Source organism: Agelaius tricolor, unplaced genomic scaffold, assembly GCF_023055355.1.
Source record: "Agelaius tricolor isolate 1412-34295 unplaced genomic scaffold, bAgeTri1.0.p SCAF_12, whole genome shotgun sequence".
Taxonomy (NCBI): domain Eukaryota; kingdom Metazoa; phylum Chordata; class Aves; order Passeriformes; family Icteridae; genus Agelaius; species Agelaius tricolor.
Genome location: NW_027269272.1, coordinates 25,368,602 through 25,395,427, shown reverse-complemented (window position 1 = coordinate 25,395,427; position 26,826 = coordinate 25,368,602). Strand labels below are relative to the sequence as shown.

Below are 26,826 nucleotides of genomic sequence, written 5' to 3'. Positions count from 1 at the left end.
CGATCCCCTCCCTCAGCCCGGCCCGATCCCCGCCTCAGCCCGGCCCCGAGCCCGGCCCGATCCTGTCCCGATCCCCTCCCTCAGCCCGGCCCTGAGCCCGGCCCGCTGCCCTCCCTCAGCCCGGCCCGATCCTGTCCCGATCCCCTCCCTCAGCTCGGCCCGATCCTGTCCCGATCCCCTCCCTCAGCTCGGCCCGAGCCTGTCCCGATCCCCTCCCTCAGCTCGGCCCGAGCCTGTCCCGATCCCCTCCCTCAGCTCGGCCCCGATTTTAGGTCCGATCCCCATCCCGATCCCATCCCCATCCTAGTGCCGACCCCGTCCCGATCCCAGTGCCGATCCCATCCCGTTCCTATCCCGTTCCCATCCCGTCCCGATGTAGCCCCTCTGCCCGCGGGGCTGAGGCAGGTGAGTTCCCGGCGGGCCGGGATCCCTCCGGGCTGTCTCAGCTCTGCTGGGAAGCACTGGAAATGGGCCCTGTTTTCTCTCGTGTTTTCCCCCGCTGTGATAAACCCCACCCTGCAGCTCCCACAGCCGTGTTTCTGTCTTGTAGGCTTTTAGAACCATTGCTGCTCTGCACAGCTCCAGCCCGGCTTGGGGGGCAGTGCAGAGTGCCCCATTTTTCACTGTTTTTAACGTTCCCTCTGCAGTTTGTGGTGACAGATTGCCCGCAGAGGTGTTGGGGATGAACATCAGTGTCCAGCATCATGGGGAGCACTTGCCAGTGGGGTACAGGCGTTGTCCCGATGGCCTGGGCTGGCTGCAGCACTCCTTGTCCCCTGGACTGCCAATTCTCTTCATCTCTTTAATGTTTTGGTGTCAACTTCATTCAGCAAAGCATGTATTTCTCTAAAATTTAATTCAAGTAATCTCCCCCATTTATTTCCCTCCAGTTACTAGTGTTCTCTGCTTCCAAGAAAACACTCTCTGTGCATGCCATGAGGAAATGTTACATGGAAATGAGATTAAATTTAAATGAGGTTAAATAGGATCAGAAAGAATGCATTGTGATAGAGCTTTATACAACACTCGAGTGCAGTAGGACTCTGAGCTCATAATAAATTCCCAGGACCAAGCAGAGCAGATTTTCAGACGGAGAGTGTGTTGATGCAGTGTGCTAACAGGATCTGTTGATGTCATGTTATCTGCAGCAGCTATGGGAGTTACACCTCTGCTAGCCAGACCTTCCCCCATGCTTGGCAATCTGTCTGCTGCAGGGATGCCCAGGCTGCGTTTGCGGAGGCACCAGCCCGTCAGATGAAGCTCAGGAGCTCTGAGGAGCAGCAACAGCACCTGTGAGTACCATTGTGGCCACCCCTGCTGCCACAGCAGGCAGGCAGCCCTCCCCTCAGCACGGGATCATGGAATGGCCTGGGCTGGAAGGGGCTTTAGAGCTCAGCTCATGCCAGCCCTGCCATGGGCAGGGGCAGCTTCCACCATCCCTGCCCAGCCTGGCCTTGGACACTGCCAGGGATGGATGAGCCTCTCCTGAAGTGCTGTCAGCAGTTCCTGGATGCACAGGAACTGGGAAAGGCAGTTTGCCCACAGGTGGCATCCCCAAACGTGTGCTGAGGATGGTTCTTCAGCAAGAGTGGAGATCTGGGTTGGTTTATTTGTAAAACAGGTTAAACCCACAATGTCCCTGCCCATGGCTGTGGGGTGGAACTGGTTGGGCTTTAAGGTCCCTCCCAACCCAAACCACTCTGTGATTCCAGTAGAAAACATCAGTAATTAATCAATGCTGCCAATCATGTGATTTTTTTATTAAAGAGCATGCTTAGAGTTGTATAAAGTAGTTGGAAACTGTGGGGAAAATTAACTTTAAGATGGTTTCAAGATTTAGATTAGTCATTATCTCTGCCCTTGCCCAGATTTCTTCCTTCCTCTCATCTGGCTAAATTTGTTTTGTGTTGTGGTGGGATGCAATTAAGTCTTTTTGTTCTTGGTTTGGCTTACATGGGAAGGATGCTGTCATTTTGGAATGAAATCTGCCCAGTGACCATCTGTCTCCCCATTAGGATGAAACAGGACATTGATTTAGGCAGTGGAATGATGAAAGATTTTCTTGAAAAAACAAATGAGCACTTTGCTTTTTTAAAGCCCCTGCCACTGGCAAAGTGTGGCCCCAGGCAGAACTCTGTGTACAGTGAGAGCTTCATACCCTGAGTGTCACAGATGCTTTCCCAAAAATACACAGGGCCACCACTTTATTTATTTGACAATAAATAAAACAATCCCAGGTTTTGTTTAAATGCCTACATTTGTATCTTGGCTACATCCTCATTCAGAAGCTGTTGGAAGTGTGAGGCATCAAGGTCAGAGGAGTGATGGCTCCTTGAACAAGAAGCAAAAGTTCTCTTGGTAATAGGAAAATGAATGCTGTTGTCTTTGTAACTTAGCAATTAGGTTTCTTATCAAATTTCTTCTGAAGCACAGCAGCAGTGATAAATATTCTGAAAATACATGGATTTGTCTTCACTCCTCTTGCTTTTTCTCCAAATTTATAGGTGGACTAAGCTGGAAAATTTAAATGAGGGCAGTGACATTTCCTGGCAGGATTTGCTTTGTTTATTTTATTGTTGCCACTTACCTGTGTACAGACTCAAAGCACCTTTGTGTCAGATTACTGCAATTTATGATGCAGGAAGGGATTAATGTGCTGAGTTTGGGATCAGCTGATGGGGAATTGTTTAAATACAAAGGAAAACCTCCTTTGGATGAGCGTGACACTCATGAGCTGAGCAGCTTCTCCCTGTGTGTGAGAACTGGGTGAGTGAGAGGCTTTCTAGTTCTTCTGTGTGCTGTGCTTTCCCTGTAACATTCTGTGGTGTCTGAGGTTTAAAATTGGAGCCATAATCTGTGTTATTTTCCAGACAAATCAGTCCCTCCATGTGGTTTAGAATCCCAGAATGATTCGTGTTGGAGGGGACCTAAAAGCTCATCTCCTTCCAAGCCCTGCCATGGGCAGGGACACTTTCCACTGGAATGTAGCCCCCCAAAGAGGTGCCAATCATATCTAAAATCTGGGAATTGCTGGATTTCTGTGGCATTTGCTGTCAGTGAGGGAAGCTCAGCGTGTAGCATATGTGACCCATTTTTTGATGTCTTGAAATGGTCTCATCTGCTCCAGTTTCCTTCTTTAGCATTTTTAAGGTTCTTGTGCCTGTGGACCACATGAATGAAATCATGTCTAGGAATAGATTCAGCCTTGCTCAGCATTTATTCTGGGAACAGTTAGGAACTGGCCACTTTTGCAAAGCAGCATCAGAGGCACTGTTTGGAAGATAACCACAGCACAAAGGCAGTCAAGCAGCCATGTCCATGGGGGACAGTGAGCTCGTGTCCCTTGGGCAGCAGCCCCACAGGGGCTGTGTGTGATGCCACGCTGGGAGGGGTGAGGTGAGGATCCTGGTGCAGCTCAGCAGGCTGGATCCCTGGCAGTGGGAGGGAGCAGGCAGATGGCATTGCTGAGGCAGGATGTGTCATCCTGGCACCTGCCCACGCCTGTGCTCCATCCCTCAGCACTGTGGGATGCAGGGCTCGGGGTGCTGCTGCCACTTCCCACCTGGGTCTTCTCCAGCCTTCCCCACTCCTGCAGCCTCCAGCCTGGCCAGCACCTGGGCCTGAGCCACAGGAACGTTTTGGCCTGTGGTGTGTGGTCAGAAGAGCTGAGCACCCCTGTGCTGAGTGCTCCTACAGTGCTAATACCTAAAGTAAGAAGCATGAGCTAAAGCTGAAGTGCCACGTGAGGAATGTTTGGCTGGGGGAATAGAAGGGGGTGTTACTGGCTGCTTCATCTCCTGGAACAGTTGGGGATTTATGCATCCACAGAAAATTTGTGTTATCCAGCTGACCAATCGTGGCTCAACCTGAGCCTGGTTAGAAAAAAACCTTCCAAGTTTTTTTTTTCCTAATTTTAAAAACTTTAGGAAATGGAAAAGACAAAAAGTCATGAACAGAATGAACACAGTAAGGCAGTATCCTGTACCCTTTGGGAATGCTGGATCCAGCAACACACAGATGGATGAATCCCAGGAATAAAGCATTTCTGGTGTGCTCCCACACAGAATTCTTGTGGAAAGAAATGTCCAAATCCAGATTCTCATTTGCAGAGCAAAGCATCTCCTACTCACAGCGCTTCAGGCTGTTTCCAAGAACAGCTGCTGAGCAGAGCAGGCATTTGGCTGTTTCTGCATCATCCTAGGTCTGGTTTTATTTAGGTGTTCTGCAGCCTGGGCCCACCCAGCTGCTCCCTGAGCCTCACATTTTGGTCCTTTAGTTCCTTCATCTTACAAGAAAAAGTGTTGTTGGATTTAGCGTTGATTTTGTCCATTCAGTTACGTTATTCTCAGTTTAAGGTGTTTACACTCCTGTCCTGTTTCCCTCCTTGCTGTTTGACTCCTGCAGAGCCTGGGAGGAATTCAAAGTTACAAGGCCTCTCCCTTTACTCTTGTGGGATTGACCTTTTCCAGGGATATCTACAGGGATCTTCTTTCACACCTTCAACTTCTCCAGGAGCAGCTCTTAGCTGGTTGTCACATGTAAAACAGGCCAGTGCTGTTACCTTCCAGGCATCCTTTTGTTAAATTGATGGAATTTGGGGTTGAAGAATGAACTTTATTTGCATGTATGTAGTAAATTACCTGTTAGTAAAATGGAGCTAAGTGTTAATTACATTATTTATTTGAATGTAGATAGTGACCTGTCTGTGTGCTAGGTAGAACTAGCTGGTGATTTTAGAAAATATTTTGCTTTTGGTTGGCCAACACTGCATTGTAAAGGAACATTCCCATTTTGTTTAGTTTGAAAAGGAGTTGGCCTAAAGGAGAAGGACTAAAACACTGCCATCCACACCCTACTGCCCACGTGGTGGCAGGATCCACGTGGCAAGTGTCCAGAATCATCATTATCCTTAAAAAATCTCAAAAGTTCAGTGGTGTTTTATGAATCAGTTTGTTAAGGATTGGCAAGTGTTGCTTTGGCCTTGAATAAATTTCCAGGGTTTACAAGGATTTAAGAGACTTCCACGAGAGGGTGCAGCAGTTCAACAAAATCCCATCTAAACCAGCTGAGCCTGTCCCCACTGTGGCCATGTTTTGACTCATTTCATGTATTAATTTGGGTATTTACACCAACTTCCAAATGTATTTACACCAACTTCCAAATCGGGTGGGTGCTTCAGCAAATCAGTTCAATGTCCCAGAGTGTCCCTCCAGTCTGGTACTTTCTGGTGTCCAGTGTCACCTGGTCTCAGTCTGTCCCTGATTCCCTGCAAGTGCTCACTATATGCATTTTAAAAGTAAAGTGTAGGGATTTTTTTTAAATATTATTGTTTTAGTTTGGAAACATCATTAATTTCGCCCTCAGACTGGTCCAGCTGCAGAAGGAAACTCTATCTAGAAGGCTGAGTTCTGGAGAAACTGCTGACCTGAGTGTGAGTGATAGAACAGAAAGAGAAACAAGCTCTGTGCCAAATGATTTCTTGTTCCATGAGATAGTCAGGAGTGACCCAGCTCTCTGGATGGCGCTGCTGTGCTGACATCCTGAAAGCACAGAGGTGGTGTCTGCTCATGGCCAAGGGTCAGGGTCCATTCCTCTGCCTGGGCCACTAAAATACCTCTGCAGAAATGATTAACTCCTGACAAATTTGCAGGAAAAGGGCCCACCTCGGAAACACGTGCTCCCTGTCCAAATTCATCTGTCCTAATCACTTCCTGAGATAAGATTATTTGACAGTGAAATAACCAGAGGTGTGGTGATACTCATGTACAATACATGACTGATAAATGCTGTTTTTACCAGACTTGATATTCAGTGGGAGAAACAGCATGCTGTGCTTTCAAAACTTTTAATTACTAGTACAAGATGTTAAAAGAGGGAGAACTTGAAACCAAATAAATTACTTTGGTTACTGCCAGCTGCAAATGTAAAAGCTGGGTCGGAATTCGAATGGTTTCATTGATTAAGTGGAACCACTCTAGTTTTGGGACTTTTCTTTTGAGCAGTGTAAAAAAGAAAAATATGAGGTTTACTAAAAAATCTCCAACACCCAGTGAATATGTAACCAGCAAGACAATTTTTATTTTAAAGATTAGCGCCGCCTTCTTCCATTGACCTGCTCTAGATTATCAGGTATAAACAGATAAGGTCTGGAGATTAATAGAATGAATGAACAGAACCAAATGAATGAGCAGGAAATCATTATAATGAATAGAAATTCATTAATGAATTTAATAAATAGAGAATTTCATCTTGACATGTTTTGACTGTGACGTTTCTGCCTTCCTTGTCTTGAGGACTGACCAGAGCAGGGTGAGCCCAGTAGGTGTCAGTCCAGCCAAGGCTTCCTGAGTGAGTGGAGCTGTGAATGAACTCTGCTGCCCTCCTGCCCCTTCCTTCCCATCAGTGAAACCTGGCTGGCATCATTTCCCAGCACAGAGACACAGCCAGCACATCACAGGTTCCCTTGTCCCTCCTGTTCACTTTGGATTAATGTCCCTCCTGTTAACTTGGAATTAATGTCTGCATCCTTGACCTTTCCTTTCCCTGGGTGCTCTCCTCCCCTGGTAGAGCTTGGGGTGGTGTTTGCAGGCATTACCATTTGCCATCAAGCACTGGGATGAAAAAGCACAAATCCAGGCATTGGGAGCTGCCCTGAGCATTTGAATTTGGGAGCTCCACATGGCCTGACCTGGCCCAGAACCTTCCCTGCCCCATGCCCTGGGCTGAGCCCCAGCGAGGGCAGCAGGGGAGGGGAAATTCTGCCCCACTCAGGTGAGACCCCACCTGCAGAGCTGCCCCCAGATCTGGGGAACACCATCAGGAGGATGTGGAGGTGCTGGAGAGAGGCCAGCGGAGGCCAAGGAGATGCCCCGGGGGCTGGAGCCCCTCTGGAACCAGGCTGGGAGAGCTGGGGGGGCTCACCTGGACAGGAGCAGCTCCAGGCAGAGCTCAGAGCCCCTGGCAGGGCCTGAGGGGGCTCCAGGAGAGCTGCAGAGGGACTGGGGACAAGGATGGAGGGACAGGACACAGGGGCAGGGATGGGTGGGAGATTGGGAATTGGGAATTCCTGGCTGGGATGGGATTCCCAGAGCAGCTGGGGCTGCCCCTGCATCCCTGGCAGTGCCCAAGGCCAGGCTGGACACTGGGGCTGGAGCACCTGGGGCAGTGGGAGGTGTCCCTGCCATGGCCGGGGTGGGAATGAGGTGAGACTTAAGGTCTTTGTCACCCAAACCATTCTGTGATCCCTTTGTTAGTTGTCAGCACGGTGCTGTTTGTTGCCTTGTGTGAAACGCTAGAAAGGACAATGAACTTTCCTGTGCTGGGATGTGTTCTAGGAAGTGAAGAATGTTCATTGTGCAAGAGTTGAGGTGGAAAAGGAGTTCTGTCATTAGAAAAAAATGTGTTGAAGCCTGAGAGCTTTGTTGTTTTATCACAAACATTTAAGTCAGATGTTTCCCCTCTTTTCATCAGCGAATTCAAGTGTGCATACTGATTATCCTGTATTTGCAAGTCAGAGTTGTAAATTGCTGTATTCAGCTGGGGCCGTTTACCATCTGAAAGAAATAATTAAATCTTTCTTTCTCTTGCTTAAGATTTAAACATGTATTTAAAGATGAGATCATGCTTTCATGGTGGTCAGAGTTTCTTTCTATATTTGTGTTGGGTGGCCTCAGAAATGGGTGTCCAAGGGTCTGGTGTGCTGTGTTTCCTTTAATTATATATTTGTTTGGGGAAGGATGGCTATTCCAGCCTCTGTCTTTGCCTGGTTCCATCCTCCCAGCCCCAGTGCAGCGGGAGCTGTGCCCATCCCACTGTTCAGATCAGCCATATGTGCCTCTTATTTATAGCTCATGCGTGAAGGGAGCCATTCCAAAGTGGTAATTTCTGTTCTGGTGGTGGCACATAAATACAAGTGTGTGTGAGCAGCTCCTTCTCCCTGAACGAGGATGTGACACATCCCAGTCACCCTGCTCAGGAACGCTCCAGTCCAGACAGACTGGGAGGCTCTGTCTGATGCTTCAGACACTCAAGAGCTCAATTAATTTATAGATGATAATTTGTTTTCAGCTCCTGCAGATATAGATGCCACCTTTACTCAGCCTCTCTTGAGTCATTCTCTCTCCAGCTGCATTGGAGAGGGACTATTTACAAGGACATGGAGGGACAGGACAAGGGGGAACGGCTTCAAAGTGACAAAGAGTAGGTTTAGATTGGATCAAATTCTCCCTTCTGAGGGTGGGGAGGCCCTGGCACGGAGAAGCTGTGGCTGCCCCATCCCTGGAAGTCCAAGGCCAGGTTGGACCGGGCTTGGAGCAGCCTGGGACAGTGGAAGGTGGGACTGGATGGGCTATAAGGTCCTTCCCTACCCCAGAAAGTCTGTATGGATTCTATGGAGCTCCATTTCTGTAATTTGTTGGGGAAATGGCATATCCTACCTGCACTCTAAATGCAGCTGTGCAATATTTTCCAACTGTGCTGTACAGTTTGTGCCACCTTAAAACAAGTTTCCTTCCAGCTGCCTTTGTTTTCTGTGTGCATAATTTCATAAAGTCACTGGGCACAAGGAATGAAAGACTGGCTTTAGAAAGAAAACAAGAACACGAGTTGTGGGAGGGAGCCCAGAGCGGTTTGGGATGGAAGGACCTTAAAGCTCATCTTGATCCAGCCCCTGCCCTGGGCAGGGACACCTTCCAAAGGTCAGGTTGCTCCAAGCCCTGTCCAACCTGGCCTTGGACATTTCCAGGGATGGGGAATCTGAGGCTCTCCGGGCAGATGATACAATAGGTGTCATCAACACCAGTGTTGCACTCTGAAGTTATTGCCTCCTTCCCAAGTTATCTTATCTGGCCGTTATTAGCGCTGCGGATGCGCCGGCTGTGGCTGGTGTCCGTGTGAGCGGCTGGCCGTGCCCCGCTGGGGTTTCTCGGGAGCAGGCGGTGATTCAGCAGGGAAGCATGCCAGGCCGGCACGGACAGCTGAACCGGCCGTGCTCCCGCACACGTACAGCCAGACGGCGACAGCCCGGGCACGGCTGGGACACAGTGGGGCTGGCTGCTCTTAACCAATCCCACCTATAAAACGCTCTGTAAACAAACACGAGCTGCCTCCAGTGCCTTGTTACAGCGCGGCTTGGGTTGGGAAGGGACCTTAAAACCGGTCTCATTCCACTCCCTGCCGTGGGCAGAGACACCTCCCGTAGCCCAGGTTGCTCCAAGCTGGCCTTGAGCACTTTCCGGGCTGGGACAGGCAGAGCCTCTCCGGGAAACCAGTTCCACTCCACGCTCGCTTTTCCGGAGTGTGTCACCGGCAGGAGCACAGCCCCGATCGGGGCAGCGCCGTGCCAGGGGCTGCGTGTGGGTGCACCGAGTGAGTCAGGGTGACTTTGTTCTGGGACGGGCTCCCTGGTTGTCTCTTACTCATTAATTAGCGCGGCTGGAGAGGAGAGCTCGGCGGCGCGGGGAGGCTCAGGGAGCCGTGCTCGCCTTCTGTGAGGACGGAGTGTTCCTCGGTGCTGCGTGACTGGAGCGCCCGGGCTGACACGGCCCGTCCCCGGCTCGCGTGCGAGCCCCACGCACGCAGCGCCGTGCTCGGGGACATCGCTCCCTCCCCGCCGGCCCGAAACGAAACGCTCGGTGCGTGATAAACGAAACGCGAAGGGGCCTCGCCGTCCTATCGCTCTCGGGAACGGCCTCGGGCGGCGCTTTCGGTTCAGGCCGCTGACACCGGCGCGGGGCGTGCTGCAGCCTGGCCGGCGCCGCGGGGGGACCGGCCCCGGGGCGGGGAACCGGCCCTGCCCGCCCGCGCTCCGCCCCGGCCGCGCTGCCCTCGCGGCTGCCTTGGCAGCGCTATTTAAACGGGCGGCAGAGCGAGCCGGGGGAGCCGGGCGAGGCAGGGCGGGATGCGCGGCCACACGCGGCCCTCGGTGCGGACACGGCGGTGCTGACCCCGCACCGGCCGCGGGCACGGTGTCCGGCACCGCCCGCCGCGTTTATTGCAGCCCCCCCCACTTGAAAAGTGATTTCGCTCTGGAGTTACCGTGGATTTGGGTCAGAAGGCGGGAGCAGCGCCGAGGGAGCCCGCGCCGGTAGGTCCCAGCTGCGGGCTGGCTGCCCGGCAGCTCGGCCGCGCTCAGGGTCTGTGTCTGGGCTCCGCGTCCTTTGTTGGTTGTTGCAGCGTGTGCGACCGGCGGAGCGGCTTTCAGCGCACAGGAGGCGCGGCTCGCGTGCCATGGCGAGCGCTCGGGGAGCGACCCCGGCCAGAGAGCGGCGGCTGCGGGAGCATCGCTGCGGGAGCGCTCCCGCTGCTGCTGCTGCTGCTGCTGCTGCGGCAGGGCTGAGCCTCGTCCTTCCTGCCGCTTTATTTTTAGAGCCGTTGGGGGATCCGGCTCTGCTCACTGAGGCGCTGCTGTAAAAATAGCAGCCAAACTTAAATGCTGGTCGAGCGAGGAATATGAATGTTGAAATGGCAGCGAAGGTATGGCTGAAGGAGATCAGAAGTCACTTGCTCAGCACCTTGGCGCTGCAGGGATCCTTGAGCCCTGGCGGATCCTCTCGCTCCTCGCCAGGGCAGGGAGACCTGGGCTGCAACTGCGGGAACGTCTCATTCTCTCCGGAGTCGAGGATTTTTAAACCTTTGGAGTTACCTGAAGGTGCCTTTGGTGGTTTGGAGGAATTGCCTGGTGTCTGTGGAAGAATAACAGATACGCCGATTACCTTGGGGTTAACTGCCAAACAGATGTACCAGTTGCTTTAAATTTAATCTAAAAATGGGAAAACTGACGGGGCACAACTTTTTTTTTCTTTTCCTGGCAATTGTGACGTGCTGTTTCCCAGGGAAATGGAAAAGCCTTATAAATGAATGTTCCAAAATACAGAAGGCTCAATGAGAAATTTTCCAGGGGAAATCATCAGTAGTAAGAGATTATTTCCAAATTTTCTCTGGTGTTTTGGATTTTGTTTTGAAGCGAGGAGTAACTTTGCTCGGAATGCATTTATCCAGGAAGTAATCCTTAATGTGCTCCACTCTGAGCATTGAGCCTGCATGCGAGATTGAAGAAGGTTTAATTAGATATAATCAAATATTACAGGATTCCTGATTAAAAGGCATAGCACTTGCTTTTGGTGACGTGCGAGACACACTGCTTATTTGTGCTTTAAAATAATACAATTCTGCAGCTTGCAAGCGATGCCTTTCTCGGTTCCTGAGTAACCATCACCCTCCTGTTTGCTTCCCTGCCCAGTTTTAATTCCTGGTGCCCAGCGTGGCGAGAGGAGCCGGTGTGTCACGCCGGGTGCCACAGGGCGGGGACAGGGACCGGGACAGGGCCGGGCTGGGAGCGATCCCGGGCTGGGAGCTCAGCGATCCCGGGAGCCCCGGCAGGGCCGGGCTGGGGGCGATCCCGGGAGCCCCGGTAGGGCCGGGCTGGGGACTCTGCGATCCCGGGAGCCCCGGCAGGGCCGGGCTGGGCACTCTGCGATGCCGGGAGCCCCGGCAGGGCCGCACGGCGCAGTCCGTGGGAAGTTGGCCGTGGCTCTCCGCAGGCAGCGGTTCGGTTCCGCCGGGCCGTGGGAGGTGACACGAGGGAGGACACATGCCAGTGGAACGGGAACGTGTAGGTTTGCTCCTCCGGTGGGAGAGGAAACGGTGCAGGAATGTCTGAAATGCGGGCGGGGGACGTGTCTCATGCTGCTCAGGTCTGTGTGTGAGGGAGGCACAGGAATCAGCGCTGTCGTGTTCTCTTTTGTGGGATAGAACGAAGCCAAGCGCTCCCGTTTGTGGAACATCCTGACAGGGAGGAGGCGTCGGACCATCCCCCTTTCCTGCCCACCCTCGGGGGACTGCGTGTGCGTGCCGGAGTGTCTCAGAGCCTGCATGTGCCGGGAGAGGAGGAGTGGGGGTTTGGGATTAATTAGTCTGACTTTAGCTGTTTTCATGCTTTACGTGCCTAAGGGCTACCCGCAGTCACAGCGAGGGGAGGAGTTTGCTGTTGCTGGCTCAAAATCCTCTCCAGGGGTGATCTTGTTCGTGTCAACCATGAGCAATTAGAGAGATTAACTGTCTTGTTTTCCTTTCTGCCCTAGGTTGGTTCCTGGGAGACTCTGGGACGTTTGAAAGTGATTTGGAGAGAGCAAAGTCTGTGTCCGATGGACACCGAGCCGCAGCCGGCGTGCGTGGTGCCCCAGGTTCCCTGCCCAGCCATGAAGTGCTCTCCTTCAGAGGACTTTTCTCCCCAGGTGAGGCTGGCTGATAAGATCCCCCCGGTGAAGCCTTGCTTCAAGAAGAAGCAGCAAGTGCAGAAGAGACTGGACACACAAACTCTGCGGGCTCTGCGGCCCATCTTCACCAGCCTGCTGGGAGCTGGGGCCTTGGACAGGGTCTTTGTGCCCCGAGGCCAGCGTGGGGGCCATGGTGATTTATGTGAACCTGCTGTGAAAAAGACTCTGGACCTCGGTACCTCTTGCCCTCAGACAGAAAATAATGTGACTGTGCTGATGCCAGCAGCTCCAGATGTGCAGGGTCAGCTGCCAGGAGCTCGTCCTTCCCCTGGGCATCCTGAGCAGGACGTGCAGTCAGGAGAGCAAGGTTTCTCCCCAGAAACTCCTGGAACTGCTGCTGATAATGGTAATGAATCATTCCAGGATCATCCTTTGCACCCAAGTGCTGCTGATGGTGCAGCTTGTCCTTTGTTTCCTGACAAGGTTCTGGAAAGCTACACATCTGGCTTACTCCAGGAGAACAGCTGTCCAGTGCAATACAACTTGACCCCGAGCAATAAATTCAGTGCTGGGATATTCCAGGACAAAAGTGAAGAAGCTTCCCTTGACCTGGTGTTTGAGCTCTTGAACCAGCTGCAGTATCACACCCACCAGGAGGACGGGATTGAAATCTGTGTGGATTTTCTCCAGGGCACTTGTGTTTATGGCAGTGATTGTCCCAAGCATCACACGGTGCTACCCTATCACTGGCAGGTGAGGAGGACAGCAACCCAGAGGTGGCAAAGTGTGACCAACGATTCCCAGGAGCACCTGGAGAGGCTTTACTGCAACCCTGACAACGACAAGATCAAAGTCAAGTATCGGTAGGTAACTGAATCTACTCCCTTGCTGGGAAGGGTGCAGAAATATAACAGGATGGGCCTTTTTTTTCCTGATACTTGTATCCAAGCGTGTTATAAACACTGGCATGATGTTTCTTGATTTATATCCAACAAGTTTAACTGGGCAAAAAATTTTGTACACTTGTAAAACTGTAATTTAGCATCTGGAATGTGTTCTTTGAAGCTGGAGGACTTGGAGTGTGTGAAATAAGAAAACTTCAGCTCAGTAGGAATTCAGAGACTGTTGTGGAATGCTGTGCTTGTTCTTGGCGTTCCTAATTAGTGTTTCCTCTGTGTTGGACAAAGTGGCAGCATGAAAGCCTTGGCAGCGCTGGGGACAGGGATGACAGAGCAGTTGCTGTGTGTCACTGTGAGCACAGCCTGCATCCTTCCCTCCCCAGCAGCTAAAGCAGAGGGGAGCTCTGCAGGGCCCTTGGGAAGGGGCACATCACTGTCAATAAATGGGGATGTTCCAGCTCGTTCCCTGTGAGCAGCCTGAGCCACACGGTCAGAAATGCTGATCATCTCCACTGTTAAAGCAGTTATTGAAGTTATTGTTTTCCCTGTACAGCTTGTTTATTGACTCATTTTCTAAAATTAGCCAGCAGCTGTTAGGTTGATGTGGTTGTGTGACCTGTGTGGGCTCCTGCACCCCGAGAGCTCATTCTTCAGCTCCTCCCCTGCAGGCTCCAGTTCGAGGAGCAGTGGGGAACAGTGATGTTTGCAGGGTCCAGTTAGTGCAGGGTGCAGACTGGTCTGGTTTGTTTTTTTGTTTGTTTTGGGAGGAAGTGTGTGGTGCACGTTGTGGCAGGGCAGATAAGAGAGGAGAAGTTTGCCAGGCTGGCACAACTCCAGTTCAAAGTGACATTTCTGGAGTGAAAACTGCACACTGCCTTTGCCACCTGAGCCCGTGGGGGTTCTGCTCACTGCCTCTTCCTTTCAGTTCCTGAAGCATATCCCTACTTTCTCAATATTTTATTTTCATTTATTCAGCTGAGATTTCTCATTTGGCACCAGACCAAATCTAGTGCTTAAAGTCAGCGTGAGTCTTTACTTTCACTTAATTTGATGTTGGATTAGACACTGAATTCAGCCTTTGTCATAGACTGGTTTGGGTTGGGAGGGACCTTAAAGATCACACAATGCCGACCCTTCCATGGGCACCTTCCACTGTCCCAGGTGCTCCCAGTGTCCAGCCCAGCCTTGGGCACTGCCAGGGATGCAGGGGCAGCCACAGCTTCTCCAGGCATCCTGTGCCAGGGCCTTTTTAGTGATGGCAATATCAGAATATGGATGCCCCACACTGAAATGAAAATGAAGTGGGGTATGTAGTAGGGAACAACTACATTTTATAGAATTGTCTTGAAGAAATATGCCAGTCTTTAATAAAAATAAAATCTAAAATAAAAATCTTCTAAGTGCATAGCAGATAAAATGTACTGTATTTTACAACAGAGGAACTTTTATTTCTCAAGTGTTAGAAATGATTTCTGAAAACAAAACAGCACAGCCAGAAACAAGCCCCTTAAATGATTTAACTTTGAATTCAGTGTCAATGAGCAAATGGTTTTCTTTTAGAAGTTGTGTCACCAAGTCCATCAATGCACATGAACTCTGTGTCCTAAAGGATGGACTTGGGAATGATTGATGGGAAAGGACACAGTGCTTGGTCATGGCTTAGTCAGCCCCGGGCTGGGAGGCTGCTGTGCAGTGACATCTCCCTGCCCTGGCTGTGCAGGTCCCAGCCTGCTGGGGCTGCTGGCACATGGGTTTCTGCCTGTCTGATCCAGCTGGGGACAGGTGTGTGCCAGGGACAGGACGTTCCCTGAGCGTGAGGGAAGGGACAGGAGCAGCCTGGGCTGGGCACAGCCCCGTGGGACCCAGCCCTCAGAGCCTGGCATACAGACCTGGCCTTGCTGGGCTGAGTGGGTCCTGCCAAACTGCGGATTCACACTGGCTGTTGGGGAGAAATTCCTCACTGCAGGGTGGGCAGGGTCTGTGACTGTCCCTGGATCCCTGGAAGTGTCCCAGGCCAGGCTGGAGCAGCCTGGGACAGTGGAAGGTGTCCCTGCCATGGCAGGGGTGGGATCAGCTGATGTTTAATATCCCTTCCAACCTTGGAAGAGCCACATGGCTGGATATGTGTCAGTGAGACCTTTGGAGGGAAGCTCTATTTAGGACCAGAGCTTCTGATTTCAAGCTTTGAGTCTAATCCTCCTTGGATCTTTGGCTTGCCAAGGTTTTAAGCCAGGTTTTGAGGTGGGAGGTCAGTGTTTTAGTGTGCATCATCGGCAGCTGCTTCTTGTGCAACATCACCTTGTGAGGAACACCTGGCAAGGTGTGGGGAGCCCCAGGTCCCTGGTGGTCACTCAGGCTGGTGGCAGTGTCCCTGTGCCCAGTGTCCCTGTGCTGTGTCCCTGTGCCCAGTGTCCCTGTGTCCCTGTGCCCAGTGTCCCCAGCTGTGTCCCTGTGCTGTGTCCCTGTGCCCAGTGTCCCCAGCTGTGTCCCCTGGCAGTGGCAGCCCGGAGCTGTGCCCGTGCCCCATGGTACTCAGGCTGGTGGCAGTGTCCCTGTGTCCCTGTGCCCTGTGTCCCTGTGCCCAGTGTCCCCAGCTGTGTCCCTGTGCCCAGTGTCCCTGTGTCCTGTGCCCAGTGTCCCCAGCTGTGTCCCCTGGCAGTGGCAGCCCGGAGCTGTGCCCGTGCCCCGCCAGCGCCGCGTCCCATGGTTACAGCGTTATTTGTTAAAGCCATTAATCTGCCGTGGTCAGACGAGCTTTGCAGGCCTGTCTGCTCCCTGGCAGCCAGAGGAAACGCCTGCTCAGCACTCTGCCTGCCCAGCCAGGCTGCTGTTTGTGCTGCTCCGTGTCCCACAGCTCTGGGGTGTGGTGGCTGCAATGATCCTGGCTGCCCCCAGGGCGCTGGGCCCTTCCACAAAGTGTTGGCCATCAGCTCAATTAGGGAATGAGCTCTAAATCAGGGTGTTCTTCAAGGAGCTATTTATATAAACCTTCCTTCCTCTTAATTATTGGGATGAGTAATGATGGAGATAAGTTATTGAGATGAGTAATGTAAAATACACATTAAGTTGTTGCCTCTCACCTAAGGGAATGTGATCTCAGAGGAGTGGTAAACCTTGTTTAGTTACTTTGTAATGCAACTCCTTCAGCTGCTTCTTGCAGTTTGGCCTCAAACTACAATCATAAATTACTTATGTGTTTTTTTTTGTATTCTTGAGTCTGCCAAGTATGTCGAGCCACATACCAAGCTATCTAAACAAATGGGGGAACATCAGCTTAAGCAGGTTAAAGTATTTAGGAGCACTCAGTTTTCTTCATGGATGTGAGGAGAGGCCCTGGGAGAAGTTCCAGCTTTCAGCAAAGAGAGAGCAGTGCCAAGTGCTGCTTTCCAGCAGGAGATGCCCACGTTGGGATATTTTAAGATGCTCTTTGCTAAGGTGAAATACTTGGCTGAGGAGCTGAGCAGGTTTCCCCACACTCACACACCTGTCCCATCATGCACACATTGCTTTTCAAAACAAGCAGCAGCATTAGAGATTACAACAGGATTTGTTTAAAACAAACTCTGCAGTTCCTGACCCATCAGTTCCCCCTGCTTTGGCTGAAAATTCCACTTTTCCTCTTGGCAAAAAGGGCTCCCCACTCGCCTGACACAGCAGCTTCTTGCTGTTGCTTTGATTTCTTTCCTTTTCCCATTTTCCTTTGAATTTCTGTAAGTTTATGGGATTCCTTTGAATTTCTGGAAGTTTATGGGATGGCTCCTTGTAGCTGGGAGAGGGGCCAGAGTGGAGTGGCTGCAGTGAGGAAAAGCAGGTGGCTCCCAGTGGGACGTGTCCTGCTGGGAGCTGTTCTCCCTGTGCTCACCCCTGGCCCTTGGGTGAAGTCAGGAAATGACAGCACAGGGAGGAAACTCGAGCTGTCCTGGGAAGGTTCAGCTCGGGTATCAGCAGGAATTTCTCCTGGATAGGGTGGCCAGGCACAGGAAGGGTCTGTCCAGGGAGGTTTGGAGTGCCCATCCCTGGAGGTGTCCCAGGAATGATGAATGTGGCACTCGGTGCTCTGGGCTGGGCTGGACTCAGTGTTCTTGGAGGGCTTTTCCAACCTCAGTGATTCCATGACTCTGTAAATACAGAGTGTTCCACTGCAGTTATCAGGGGCATGTGAAGGGACTGGGAAGGAGAGGCATGGACACAACAAAATGTACAGGAAACTGGTTTTCCTTCATTCCTCTGTGTGTGGGATGGCTGCTCCTCTGGTGCTGACAGAATGTGCCTGACGTGTTAAAATCATACAGAGCACGGTGGAGGCATTTCAGGATGGAATCATGGAATCACAGTGTGCTTTGGCTTGGAAAAGACCTTAAAGCCCAGCCAGTGCCACCCCTGTCCTGGCAGGGACACCTTCCACCATCCCAGGCTGCTCCCAGCCCTGTCCAGCCTGGCCTGGGACACTGCCAGGGATGGGGCAGAGCCGCAGCCTCTGGGGCAGCAGCTGTGTGGGGAGTTCTGCAGGTCCTTGGCCCATCAAACAGTTAAATTTCAGGAGTTTTCCGTGTGATCCACACAGTGCCACAGCGTGTGAGATAAGGCGTGTGTTAGTGATAACAGGGAGATGGGAAAGCAGCTGAGAGTCCCTGTGTCTGAGTTTGGGGGAGGTTCTTGGCTATACCCTCTGAGTGGCTGGGAGCTGCTTTTCATTCCTTTCCAGCAGGAATGCGAGGCACAGAGCCTCGAATGAAACTCCTGAAGTGCTTTTGGAAGTGTTTGCCTTGTGCTGTGTGGGTTCCTTTTTGCTGCACTTGGCAGCACCATTTCCATATGAAATGGAACTAATTGGCTCGGAGCTGTACAAAGGCAGGGAGGCCCTGAGCCCGAGGAGCCGGCAATCGCTGCCATCCCCGCTCTTGTTTCCTGTCAACAAACAGATTGCACTTTGGGGAACAGCTGTCACCTGGCTGAGGTCAGCCTGTCCTGGCCATAAAGCAGCCCCTCCTGACACGGAGATCAGGGCTTGCTCTCAGGAGCTGCTCCCAGCTAGGGCAGCAGGCTGGGTGCTGTGACAGGAGTGCCCTGCCAGCACCCAGGGACACAAAAGGGCTGTGACAGTGCTGTGCTCAGCAGGAGCAGTGATCGGGAGGCTCCTTCCTGCTGGGTGCTCCGAGTTGTTGAATCAGAAGGATGAGTAATAATTGGGAATCTGATTCCTGTAGTCATGTGCACAGGAGTGGTTTCTTTGGGGAAGTTGGTTTTGGAAGGTGTGATGGGGAGCATTCATTTTTAGGAAAAGCCTGGAATGACAGGACAGAGGGGATGAATTTCCACTGCCAGAAGGCAGAGGTAGGTGGGATGTTGGACAGGAATTCCTCCCTGGCAGGGTGGGCAGGCCCTGGGTCCCTGGCAGTGCCCAGAGCCAGCTTGGAGCAGCCCTGGACAGTGGGAGGTGTCCCTGCCTGTGGCACTGGGTGAGCTTTAGGCTCCGTGCCTGTACCAGCCCTGCAGCACTCAGAGCTGTGCTTGTGCTCCTCTAAAACACCAACAGTTTAGGTTGGAAAGGACCCTGAAAGGTCATCGAGTCCCACCCCTGCCAGGAGCATCTTCCATCGATTTAGCAATGAAACAAACAAAGCAACCCCTCCCAAACAGACCCACATCCCAAACAGACCCACATCCCAAGCACATCCACATCCCAAGCACATCCACATCCCAAACAGATCCACATCCCAAACAGATCCACATCCCAAGCACATCCACATCCCAAACTCATCCACATCCCAAGCACATCCACATCCCAAACAGACCCACATCCCAAGCACATCCACATCCCAAGCACATCCACATCCCAAACTCATCCACATCCCGAGCACATCCACATCCCAAACTCATCCACATCCCAAACACATCCACATCCCAAACACATCCACATCCCGAGCAGCTCAGAGCCCCTGGAGCCCAGCAAGCACAGGACCCTCTGTTTGTGCTGCCCTGCAAACAGCTGGGGTTGGAATTAGGAAATAGGGTGCCTGTGCAATCCTTGGGAGAGGGGGACGTGTTCAACATCCTCATTGCTGTGGAGTTTGAGAGCTTACCCATGCCTGCACCCCAGCCCCCCTGTCCTAGGACCTCATGTTCAGGAGTGGCCAGGAGTGGGTTCCTGGGAAGAACAAACAACTTCTGGTACAGCCTCTTCTCCTCCAGCAGCCCTGCCTCAAGGACTTCCTGATCCAGAGTGGGGGGAACATTATATATATTTTTTTTTTTTTTTTTTCCCTGCCAGGCATTCATCCAAGCTGTACATGTACACCTACATATGCAGGCCAGTGTGTCAGCAGTTGTTTCAGGTTCACAAGCTGCCCCCCTGGCTGTGAAAATTCCAGAAGATTGCTTTTGCAAGCACCCCAGTCACCAACTGTAAAGGCAGGGGAAAACAGTGTTTCCAGCCTTGAAAAAATAAACACAGGAAAAGCAGAAAAGTCACTGCTTTTGGGTTCTTTTGTCCCCTGAGGACAGAGCCTTTGAGCTGAGAGGGAAATGTGTCTGCAGCATCTTTCCCCAGTGTGAGGTGTCACCTCCCACGTGGCCCAGGGTCACCACAGAGAGCAGCATGACTTGATGAGAGGGCAGATGCAGTAAAATCTGAAACTCACGTGCTGCCCTGGCCCTGGTGCCCCTCTCTGGGGTTTGAACTGAGAGGCCCTGATAAGATCAGGCTCAGAGGGGTTGTTTGTGCTCTTGGCCTGCTGCAGACGTTCCTGTGTGCCTGGCACAGCCCAGTCCTGGTTCCTGCTGTGCTCCCACTGCTGTGTTGGGAAGAGCTGCTGCTGAACATCCATCCCTTGGGAGCGTTCCTGGCCTTTCCTCCTGCTGTGCCTTTCCATGGCAGCACATTGGCTCTGCTGTCTGAGCTCTGCTGTTGCTATTTCAGTACCTGTGCTTCCAAACTAAACCCTTGGTTGGGTGCCCAGCCCTGGCACAGGCTGCCTGGTGGAGCCCCATCCCTAGAGGGCTTTGACAGCCCTGGGGAGGTGGCACTTGGGGACATGGTCAGTGGTGGCCTTGGCACTGCTGGGGGAATGGTTGGACTCATGGGTCTGCGGGAGCTTTTCCAATTTAACCAAATCTGTGATTTCCATGATCTTTTGATACCAATATCCTTTAAGTGATGTTTGGTTTCATACAGGAGTTTGAACACTCAGCCCCCCCACCCAAAGCTGGGCCCATCTGTGGGAGGGCCCTTCCCCTGCAGCTTCCATCAAGTGCACCAAGGAGATAAGATCTGCTGCCGTGGTGTCAGCAGCAGTGTCAGAGCCTGTGCAGTGGCTGAGCTCAGCGTGGCTCCCCCAGCCCTGAGCACAAACGTTTCTCATGCCTCCTCGGGGGCCCTTTGCAGCCCCTGGCTCCGGGGCCCGCCGGGCTGTTGCTGGTGCAGGGAGGAACTGGTTGAGTCAGAGAGAGAAGCTCAGCAGTTTCAGCAGGCAGGGAGCTGGGCTGTGAGCCGTGCTGTGTCTCACAGCTGTTCTGCTGGGAGCAGCTCTCATTTCCTGCTGGGCCCTGCTGCTCGCAGCGTTTCTGTTTTTCTGAACCTGTTTGCGGTAACTGGCGCCACGTCCCCGAACTCGGAGAGGAGCTGCAAACCACACATCCTCCTCCCAGAGCACTCACAAACTGATTTCTGTGCTCATCTCTGTGTACGTGATGTCTGGAGAGTGTTTGTCCTGCTGGGGGGGAAAGAGCCCGGGGGATTCACAGACTGGGCTGCAGTTCTGCAGAAGGATGAGAGGAAGAGCCCAAATATCCTTGTTGTGGCTGCACCAGTCTGAAAACATCTATCAGTACTAAAACTTGCCAGTCAAGGAACCTGCTCAGTCCAGCGTCCTGCAAAGTTTACACCTTCTGTTATTTCTTACATTTAGGGAACAGAGAAAATGAAACTTATTATTGGGGTCACATTCTGCTGTTGAGAGCTTGTGGGGTTTTATTTTGAATTGTGCTGTTCTGCAGCACCAAATTTGGGTTGTGTGCCCTGTTCTTCTGAAAGTTCAACGTGCTCATTCTCGCTGTGCAAACAGTTCCACTGAACTGCTTTATTTTATAAATAGAGACCTTTATTTGGTGAGTTGGTAAGGAGAAATTCTTCAGAAATCTGTTCTCACCTCTCCACCTCTCGAGTCTCTGTGGGACCTTTAACAAGGGCACTTAGTGCCAAGACAAGGGGAAGGCTTTAAACTGCTTGAGGGCTGGGCTGGATGGGATATTGGGAATTAGGAATTGTTCCCTGGGAAGGTGGGCAGGCCCTGGCACAGCTGGGGCTGCCCCTGGATCCCTGGCAGTGCCCAAGGCCAGCTTGGACACAGGGGCTGGGAGCAGCCTGGGACAGTGGGAGGTGTCCCAGGGCACTGGATGAGATTTAGGCTCCCTCCAACCCAAACCATTCTGGGATTCTACACCTCAGACATCTGCTGGGTTTGAGGTTTTGTCCCTCTGTGCTGAAAACCACGTGTTTAATGGCATACAAAAGGTGAGAATTGTCTCTTTCTCCCATTTTCCCCAGGGGCCAGGAGTGCTGGGTGGATCTGAACCTTATGAAGTTTTATGAAAGCGCAGAGTTCGACCAAATGCGGCGCCTGTCCACAGCCTCCTGCCCCAGCTCCAGCTCCAACTGCTACACGGTGTGGAAGTACTTCTGCAGGGACCACTTTGGCTGGAGAGAGTACTCCGAGGTATGGCCCTCCCCAGCCCTGCTGCTGGGCTGCAGCACACTCTGATACATCCATGCTCAGCCTGGTTCCTCTGCAGCTGCTCAGGGAGCAGATTTGGGGATCCTGGGAGGACGAGGAGTCAGTGTTGAGCTGAGAAAGCAGTGAAGGGACAGCTCTGCTGGCCTGGGCTGTGGGTCTGTGATCCTGTGACTTGAGTTACCCTGGAAGCATCAGAGACACCAGGGCTGGCCAGGCTGTCCCTCTGGGGGGCAAACCAGCTTGTGGCAGTACCAAGGAAGCTCTTCTGGAGCCTGATTTGGTTTTATGGCAGTGGGACAGCTTCTGCAGCCTTCAGAACAGCACCTCCATTGACCTTGGCAGCTTTTAATTGATTTCCCTGTCCCCAGAGCTCTGCTGAGGCAGGACATGCACTGCCCGACCTGTGGGGTGCAGCCCTTGGGCTGATGTTTGGAGTGAAACCTCATCAGTGCTGGCAGTCCCAGAAATAACTCCTGAGTGTAAGAGCTGCAGAGAGTTGAGCAGAAACACCACAAACAACACAGTGAGGGTGTTTGAGCTGCGAGGAGAGCTGGGTTTGTGCAGTGTAGAACAGGAATATGAATTTTGGAGCGTGTGATTTCTCATGTGTACATTTTCCTTCCCCATTTTCCCCTCCTTTCCCCCCTTTCTCCTGTTTTTCCCTCTCCATTTCTTCCTGTTTTTCCCTCCTTTTCTCCCCTGTTTTCCCCTGGTTTTTTCCTGGTTTTCCCTCCGGTTTTCCCCCCATTTTCCCTGTTTTTTCCCTGTTTTTTCCCCCGTTTTTCCCCCCTGTTTTTCCCCCATTTCCTCCCCGTTTTCCCTGTTTTTTCCCCATTTTCCCCCCGTTTTTCCCCTCTGTTTTCCCCCCATTTGCCCCTGCAGCCTGTGGTGAGGCTGATTGAGGAGGCGAGCTGCCGCGGGCTGCGCGAGGTGCGCTTCATCACCTGGCACAACCAGTACATCCTCAACATCAAGGATGGCTTCCAGCAGAACTCCTGCTTCCGCAGGGAGATCAAGAGGAGGCCCCTGCTGCGCTCCTGCCTGCTGCTCATGCCCTTCCTGCAGTAGGTATCCCCAAAACTGGGCCATTCCCACTGCCCTTCCTGCAGTATCCCCAAAACTGAGTCATTCCCACTGCCCTTCCTGCAGTATCCCCAAAACTGAGCCATTCCCACTGCCCTTCCTGCAGTATCCCCAAAACTGAGCCATTCCCACTGCCCCTCCTGCAGTATCCCCAAACTGAGCCATTCCCACTGCCTTTCCTGCAGTATCCCCAAAACTGGGCCATTCCCACTGCCCTTCCTGCAGTATCCCCAAAACTGAGCCATTCCCACTGCCCTTCCTGCAGTATCCCCAAAACTGAGCCATTCCCACTGCCCCTCCTGCAGTATCCCCAAAACTGAGCCATTCCCACTGCCCTTCCTGCAATAGGTATCCCCAAAACTGAGCCATTCCCACTGCCCTTCCTGCAGTATCCCCAAAAATGGCCTATTCCCACTGCCCTTCCTGCAATAGGTATCCCCAAAACTGAGCCATTCCCACTGCCCTTCCTGCAGTATCCCCCAAACTGAGCCATTCCCACTGCTCCACATGGGGCTGGATGGGGGAGTTTAGTTCCAGGCTGTGACATGGAGCAGGCTCTGTTGAGTGGGAAATGGGAACGAGAACCCAAAATCTGGGTCATGCTGGCAGCTTTTTCCCCTTCTGCCACTTTCCAAAGGAACATTTATCTGAGGAACTCCTTGTTTAAATGTGTAATGTGCCTTGTGGATGTTGGAACATTGGCTTTGCCAATTCCTGTCCATTTTCCAGCATCCTGGGCTGTGGGAGGTGTCCCTGCCATGGCAGGGGGTGGCTCTGGATGGGGTTGGAGGCCCTGCCAGCCCAAACCATCCCGTGCTGCTGCAGTGGGAGCACTGGGTGTGCTCACAGAGCCCTCACCCCTCTGGGGTTTGGTCACAGCCTCAGCACACGTGGGCTGAGAGGTGTTTTTAGATTGAGGGTTTTTTAGATTTAAGGTTTTACAGGAAGGAAACCCGAGGTTATCAGAGAGAAACTGGAGGATGCCAGTAAAACACCAGTGGACGTGCTGGTTTGAGCAGTCCTGCTTCTCATCCTAATGAAAAATGAGGATTTCAGGGTTCCTGTTTTACCACTGCTAAAATTATGCAATTCCCAACTAATTCCCAGCTAATTTTCTTGGACCTTGAGGGCTCCACACTCGTGAGGGATTGACCAGACCTGTCTGTGTCAGCTACCAAACCTGGAGGCTAAAATCTGAGATTCTTTTCTGTACCAAACTTCATTCTGATTTTATTTATCCAAAGACCTTGTAAAGCTCACTTAAAATCATGGATTATTGGCAAGAACAAGAGTATTTTAAATATTTATGGGATCTATCCTTGGATCTATCCTTCAGGAGACAGTGTTGCCTCCGCTTCCCACATGATGCTACCTGAGATTTGTTCTTTCCCTCACCTCCCACCTGCTTAAATCTGTTCTAGAATTGGAAAAGAATCCTTGAGTAGGAATGAAAAATGTTGACTTTTTAATGGCTTCCCCTGTAGAATAAATAACATAAATATTTTACACCAGTCAGAAGAACTGAACAAAGTACAACAAGGGATTGCAGGATTTTTATTGGATTTGATTCTTCCTCATTAATCCACAATTTACTGGCAATCTCTGCTTGCTCTTCCAGTCCAGTGTGAGTGAGGCCCTACAGGAATATTTTTTTCCTCATTTGCCCATCAAAGAGGAACACCAAATTAAAAACAAATGCCCACTTTGGTATTGGATTGCTATTTTATTAGCAATTTGTAGAACAAGTTTCTGGGTTTCTGCTCAGCTGTTAATAACCAGTGAGAGAACTTGGAGTTGAGTCAAATCCATGCAAATGAAGGGAATCCTGGCCTTGGCCTGGAGCAGGAGGGAACAGCCAGAGAACACTCAGAGAGTGTTTCTGCCCTGAAAAGTGGGAGGGCTGTCACAGCTTTCCATGTGTTGGTTTAAAAATAGACCTTTTTCCACTAAACTTCCCCTCCCAACGCTTTTCCTTGGGCTTGATTTGGTTTCTGGCCATCTGTGGGGTTTGGAGAGCAGCTCCACCCTGGGCTGGCAGCAGCCAGGCTCTCTCCTGCTGCCTGCCCCAGGGCACTGAAGGGTTGGCAGCTTTTCCCAGAGAAACGCTTTGGGAAAATCCTCCTTGGTGGACTTTGGAGCTGGCCCCACGTGTTCCTGCAGCTGCAGGAGCTGTGCTGGTGTGAGCCAGGGCCCTGCAGGTGCCACACGGTCCCAATGGTCCCCTTGGCACAGGGGGGAGAATCCAGGCAGCGAGGAGTTACTCAGCTGAGTAAGGGCTGCTCTCTCAGGTGGGATCAGGGAACACAAACCACCAAGGGCACTTCCCTCAGTTCAGCAGCTGCCAGAGTGTGAGGATTGCACAGAGCTGCAGGGGTAGGAGCAGGGTCCTGCTGGTCTCCTTTGCTGGTTTTCCCAAGGGCTTTTTCCTGGCATCCATGGGGCATCTTGGCCACAGCTCCCTCCCTCAGCCCTGCCTGTTCTCCAGGCAGCATTCCCAGAGGAGGGGCAGGAAAATATCCAGCTGCAAATGCAAATCCACCTCTGGCTGTGTAAATGGCAGTGAGAATCTGCCTGTTTGGGAAGGGGCCTTAAATCTCATCCAGTGCCACCCCCTGCCACAGGCAGGCACTTCCCATTGTCCCAGGCTGCTCCAAACCCTGGCCAACGTGGCCTTGGACACTCCCATGGTTATCAGAGGCTTTTCAGCCCCGCTGGGGATGAACTGGGGGTGACTGGAGGCTGCTGAGGGTGTCTGAGCACAACCTTTGTCCTCCCCAGGACCCTGGGTGGCAGCTCTGCCGTGCCCTCGCCGTGCTCCGACCCCGCCGCCGCTCACGACCTGTCCCCAGCTGCTGTCACCTGTCCCAGCTTCTACCCCGAGACCTGGATTGGAATGGATCCAGCTCAGGACTTCATCCAAGTGCCTGTTCTGAAGGAAGACAAAAGCTACAGAACCATTTACAACCTGTTCCACAAGACTGTGCCAGAGACCAAATACAGGATTTTGAAAATCCTGCGAGTGCAGAACCAGTTCCTTTGGGAGAAGTATAAAAGGTAAGAGAATTGCAGTTCTTTAATAATGGATATTCCTAGAGGAGGACTTGTATAAGAGGGATTTGCATCTCCTCTCACAGCTGAGCTCCCTCAGAGGGTGATACCGTGGTGAGACCTGCAGCGCACGCTCACCTTCGTTCCCATTTTGCGTTCCAGGAAAAAGGAGTACATGTCCAAGAAGATGTCAGGGCTGGACAGGATCATGAACGAGCGGCACCTGTTCCACGGCACGTCCCAGGACGTGGTGGACGGGATCTGCAAGCACAACTTCGACCCGCGCGTGTGCGGCAAGCACGCCACCATGTTCGGCCAGGGCAGCTACTTTGCCAGGAAGGCCAGCTACTCCCACAACTTCTCCAAGCGCTCCCCCAAGGGCGTGCACTTCATGTTCCTGGCCAAGGTGCTCACGGGCAGGTACACGGTGGGCAACCACACCATGAGGAGGCCGCCGCCCGTGGAGCCGGGCAGCATCACCAGCGACCTGTACGACTCCTGCGTGGACAATTACTTCGAGCCCCAGATCTTTGTCATCTTCAACGACGACCAGAGCTACCCCTACTTCATCATCCAGTATGAGGAGGTCAGCAGCACCGTGTCCATCTGACGGCCTGTGCTGCTCCCTGCCACAAACCTCTCGGTTTCTGTGGGAGAGGTAAAATCTGGACACTTCCTAACTGGTGGAATGACTTGGAAGGAAGGTCACTGAGGTGACCAACTGTGCACTTGCCGGTTGATTCCCTATGTGGAAATTGTACATATTTTTCCATTGTTTATAGTTGAAAATCTGTGCCTTTTGTTATAAAACACTGTTTATTTATGTTAGTAAATATTCATGTTTCAGAA

General features: G+C 52.1%; 1 protein-coding gene across 5 annotated transcripts; it reads left to right on the top strand.

Annotated features, from left to right (window-relative positions):
• Positions 1-50: 50 nt before the first annotated feature.
• TIPARP (TCDD inducible poly(ADP-ribose) polymerase) lies at positions 51-26,826 on the top strand. Of its 5 annotated transcripts, none has more exons than XM_071438235.1 (7): positions 51-405; positions 1,152-1,292; positions 12,081-13,078; positions 21,660-21,828; positions 22,729-22,910; positions 25,708-25,983; positions 26,140-26,826. In XM_071438235.1, exons 3-7 carry the CDS (start codon positions 12,144-12,146, stop codon positions 26,585-26,587), a joined length of 2,010 nt encoding a protein of 669 aa, XP_071294336.1. In that variant the 5' UTR covers positions 51-405; positions 1,152-1,292; positions 12,081-12,143; the 3' UTR covers positions 26,588-26,826. The 5 variants fall into 5 exon arrangements, with proteins under 5 accessions (XP_071294336.1, XP_071294335.1, XP_071294338.1 ...); XM_071438234.1 differs by having other exon boundaries at positions 1,149-1,292; XM_071438237.1 differs by lacking the exons at positions 51-405; positions 1,152-1,292 and adding an exon at positions 9,447-9,632.

Excerpts from the sequence above, each read along its gene's own strand:
- TIPARP (XM_071438235.1), top strand. The coding sequence starts at position 12,144 with ATGGACACCGAGCCGCAGCCGGCGTGCGTGGTGCCCCAGGTTCCCTGC. Across the intron at positions 13,079-21,659 it reads AAGATCAAAGTCAAGTATCG|GGGCCAGGAGTGCTGGGTGG; the intron begins GTAGGTAACTGA and ends CATTTTCCCCAG. Across the intron at positions 21,829-22,728 it reads GCTGGAGAGAGTACTCCGAG|CCTGTGGTGAGGCTGATTGA; the intron begins GTATGGCCCTCC and ends TTGCCCCTGCAG.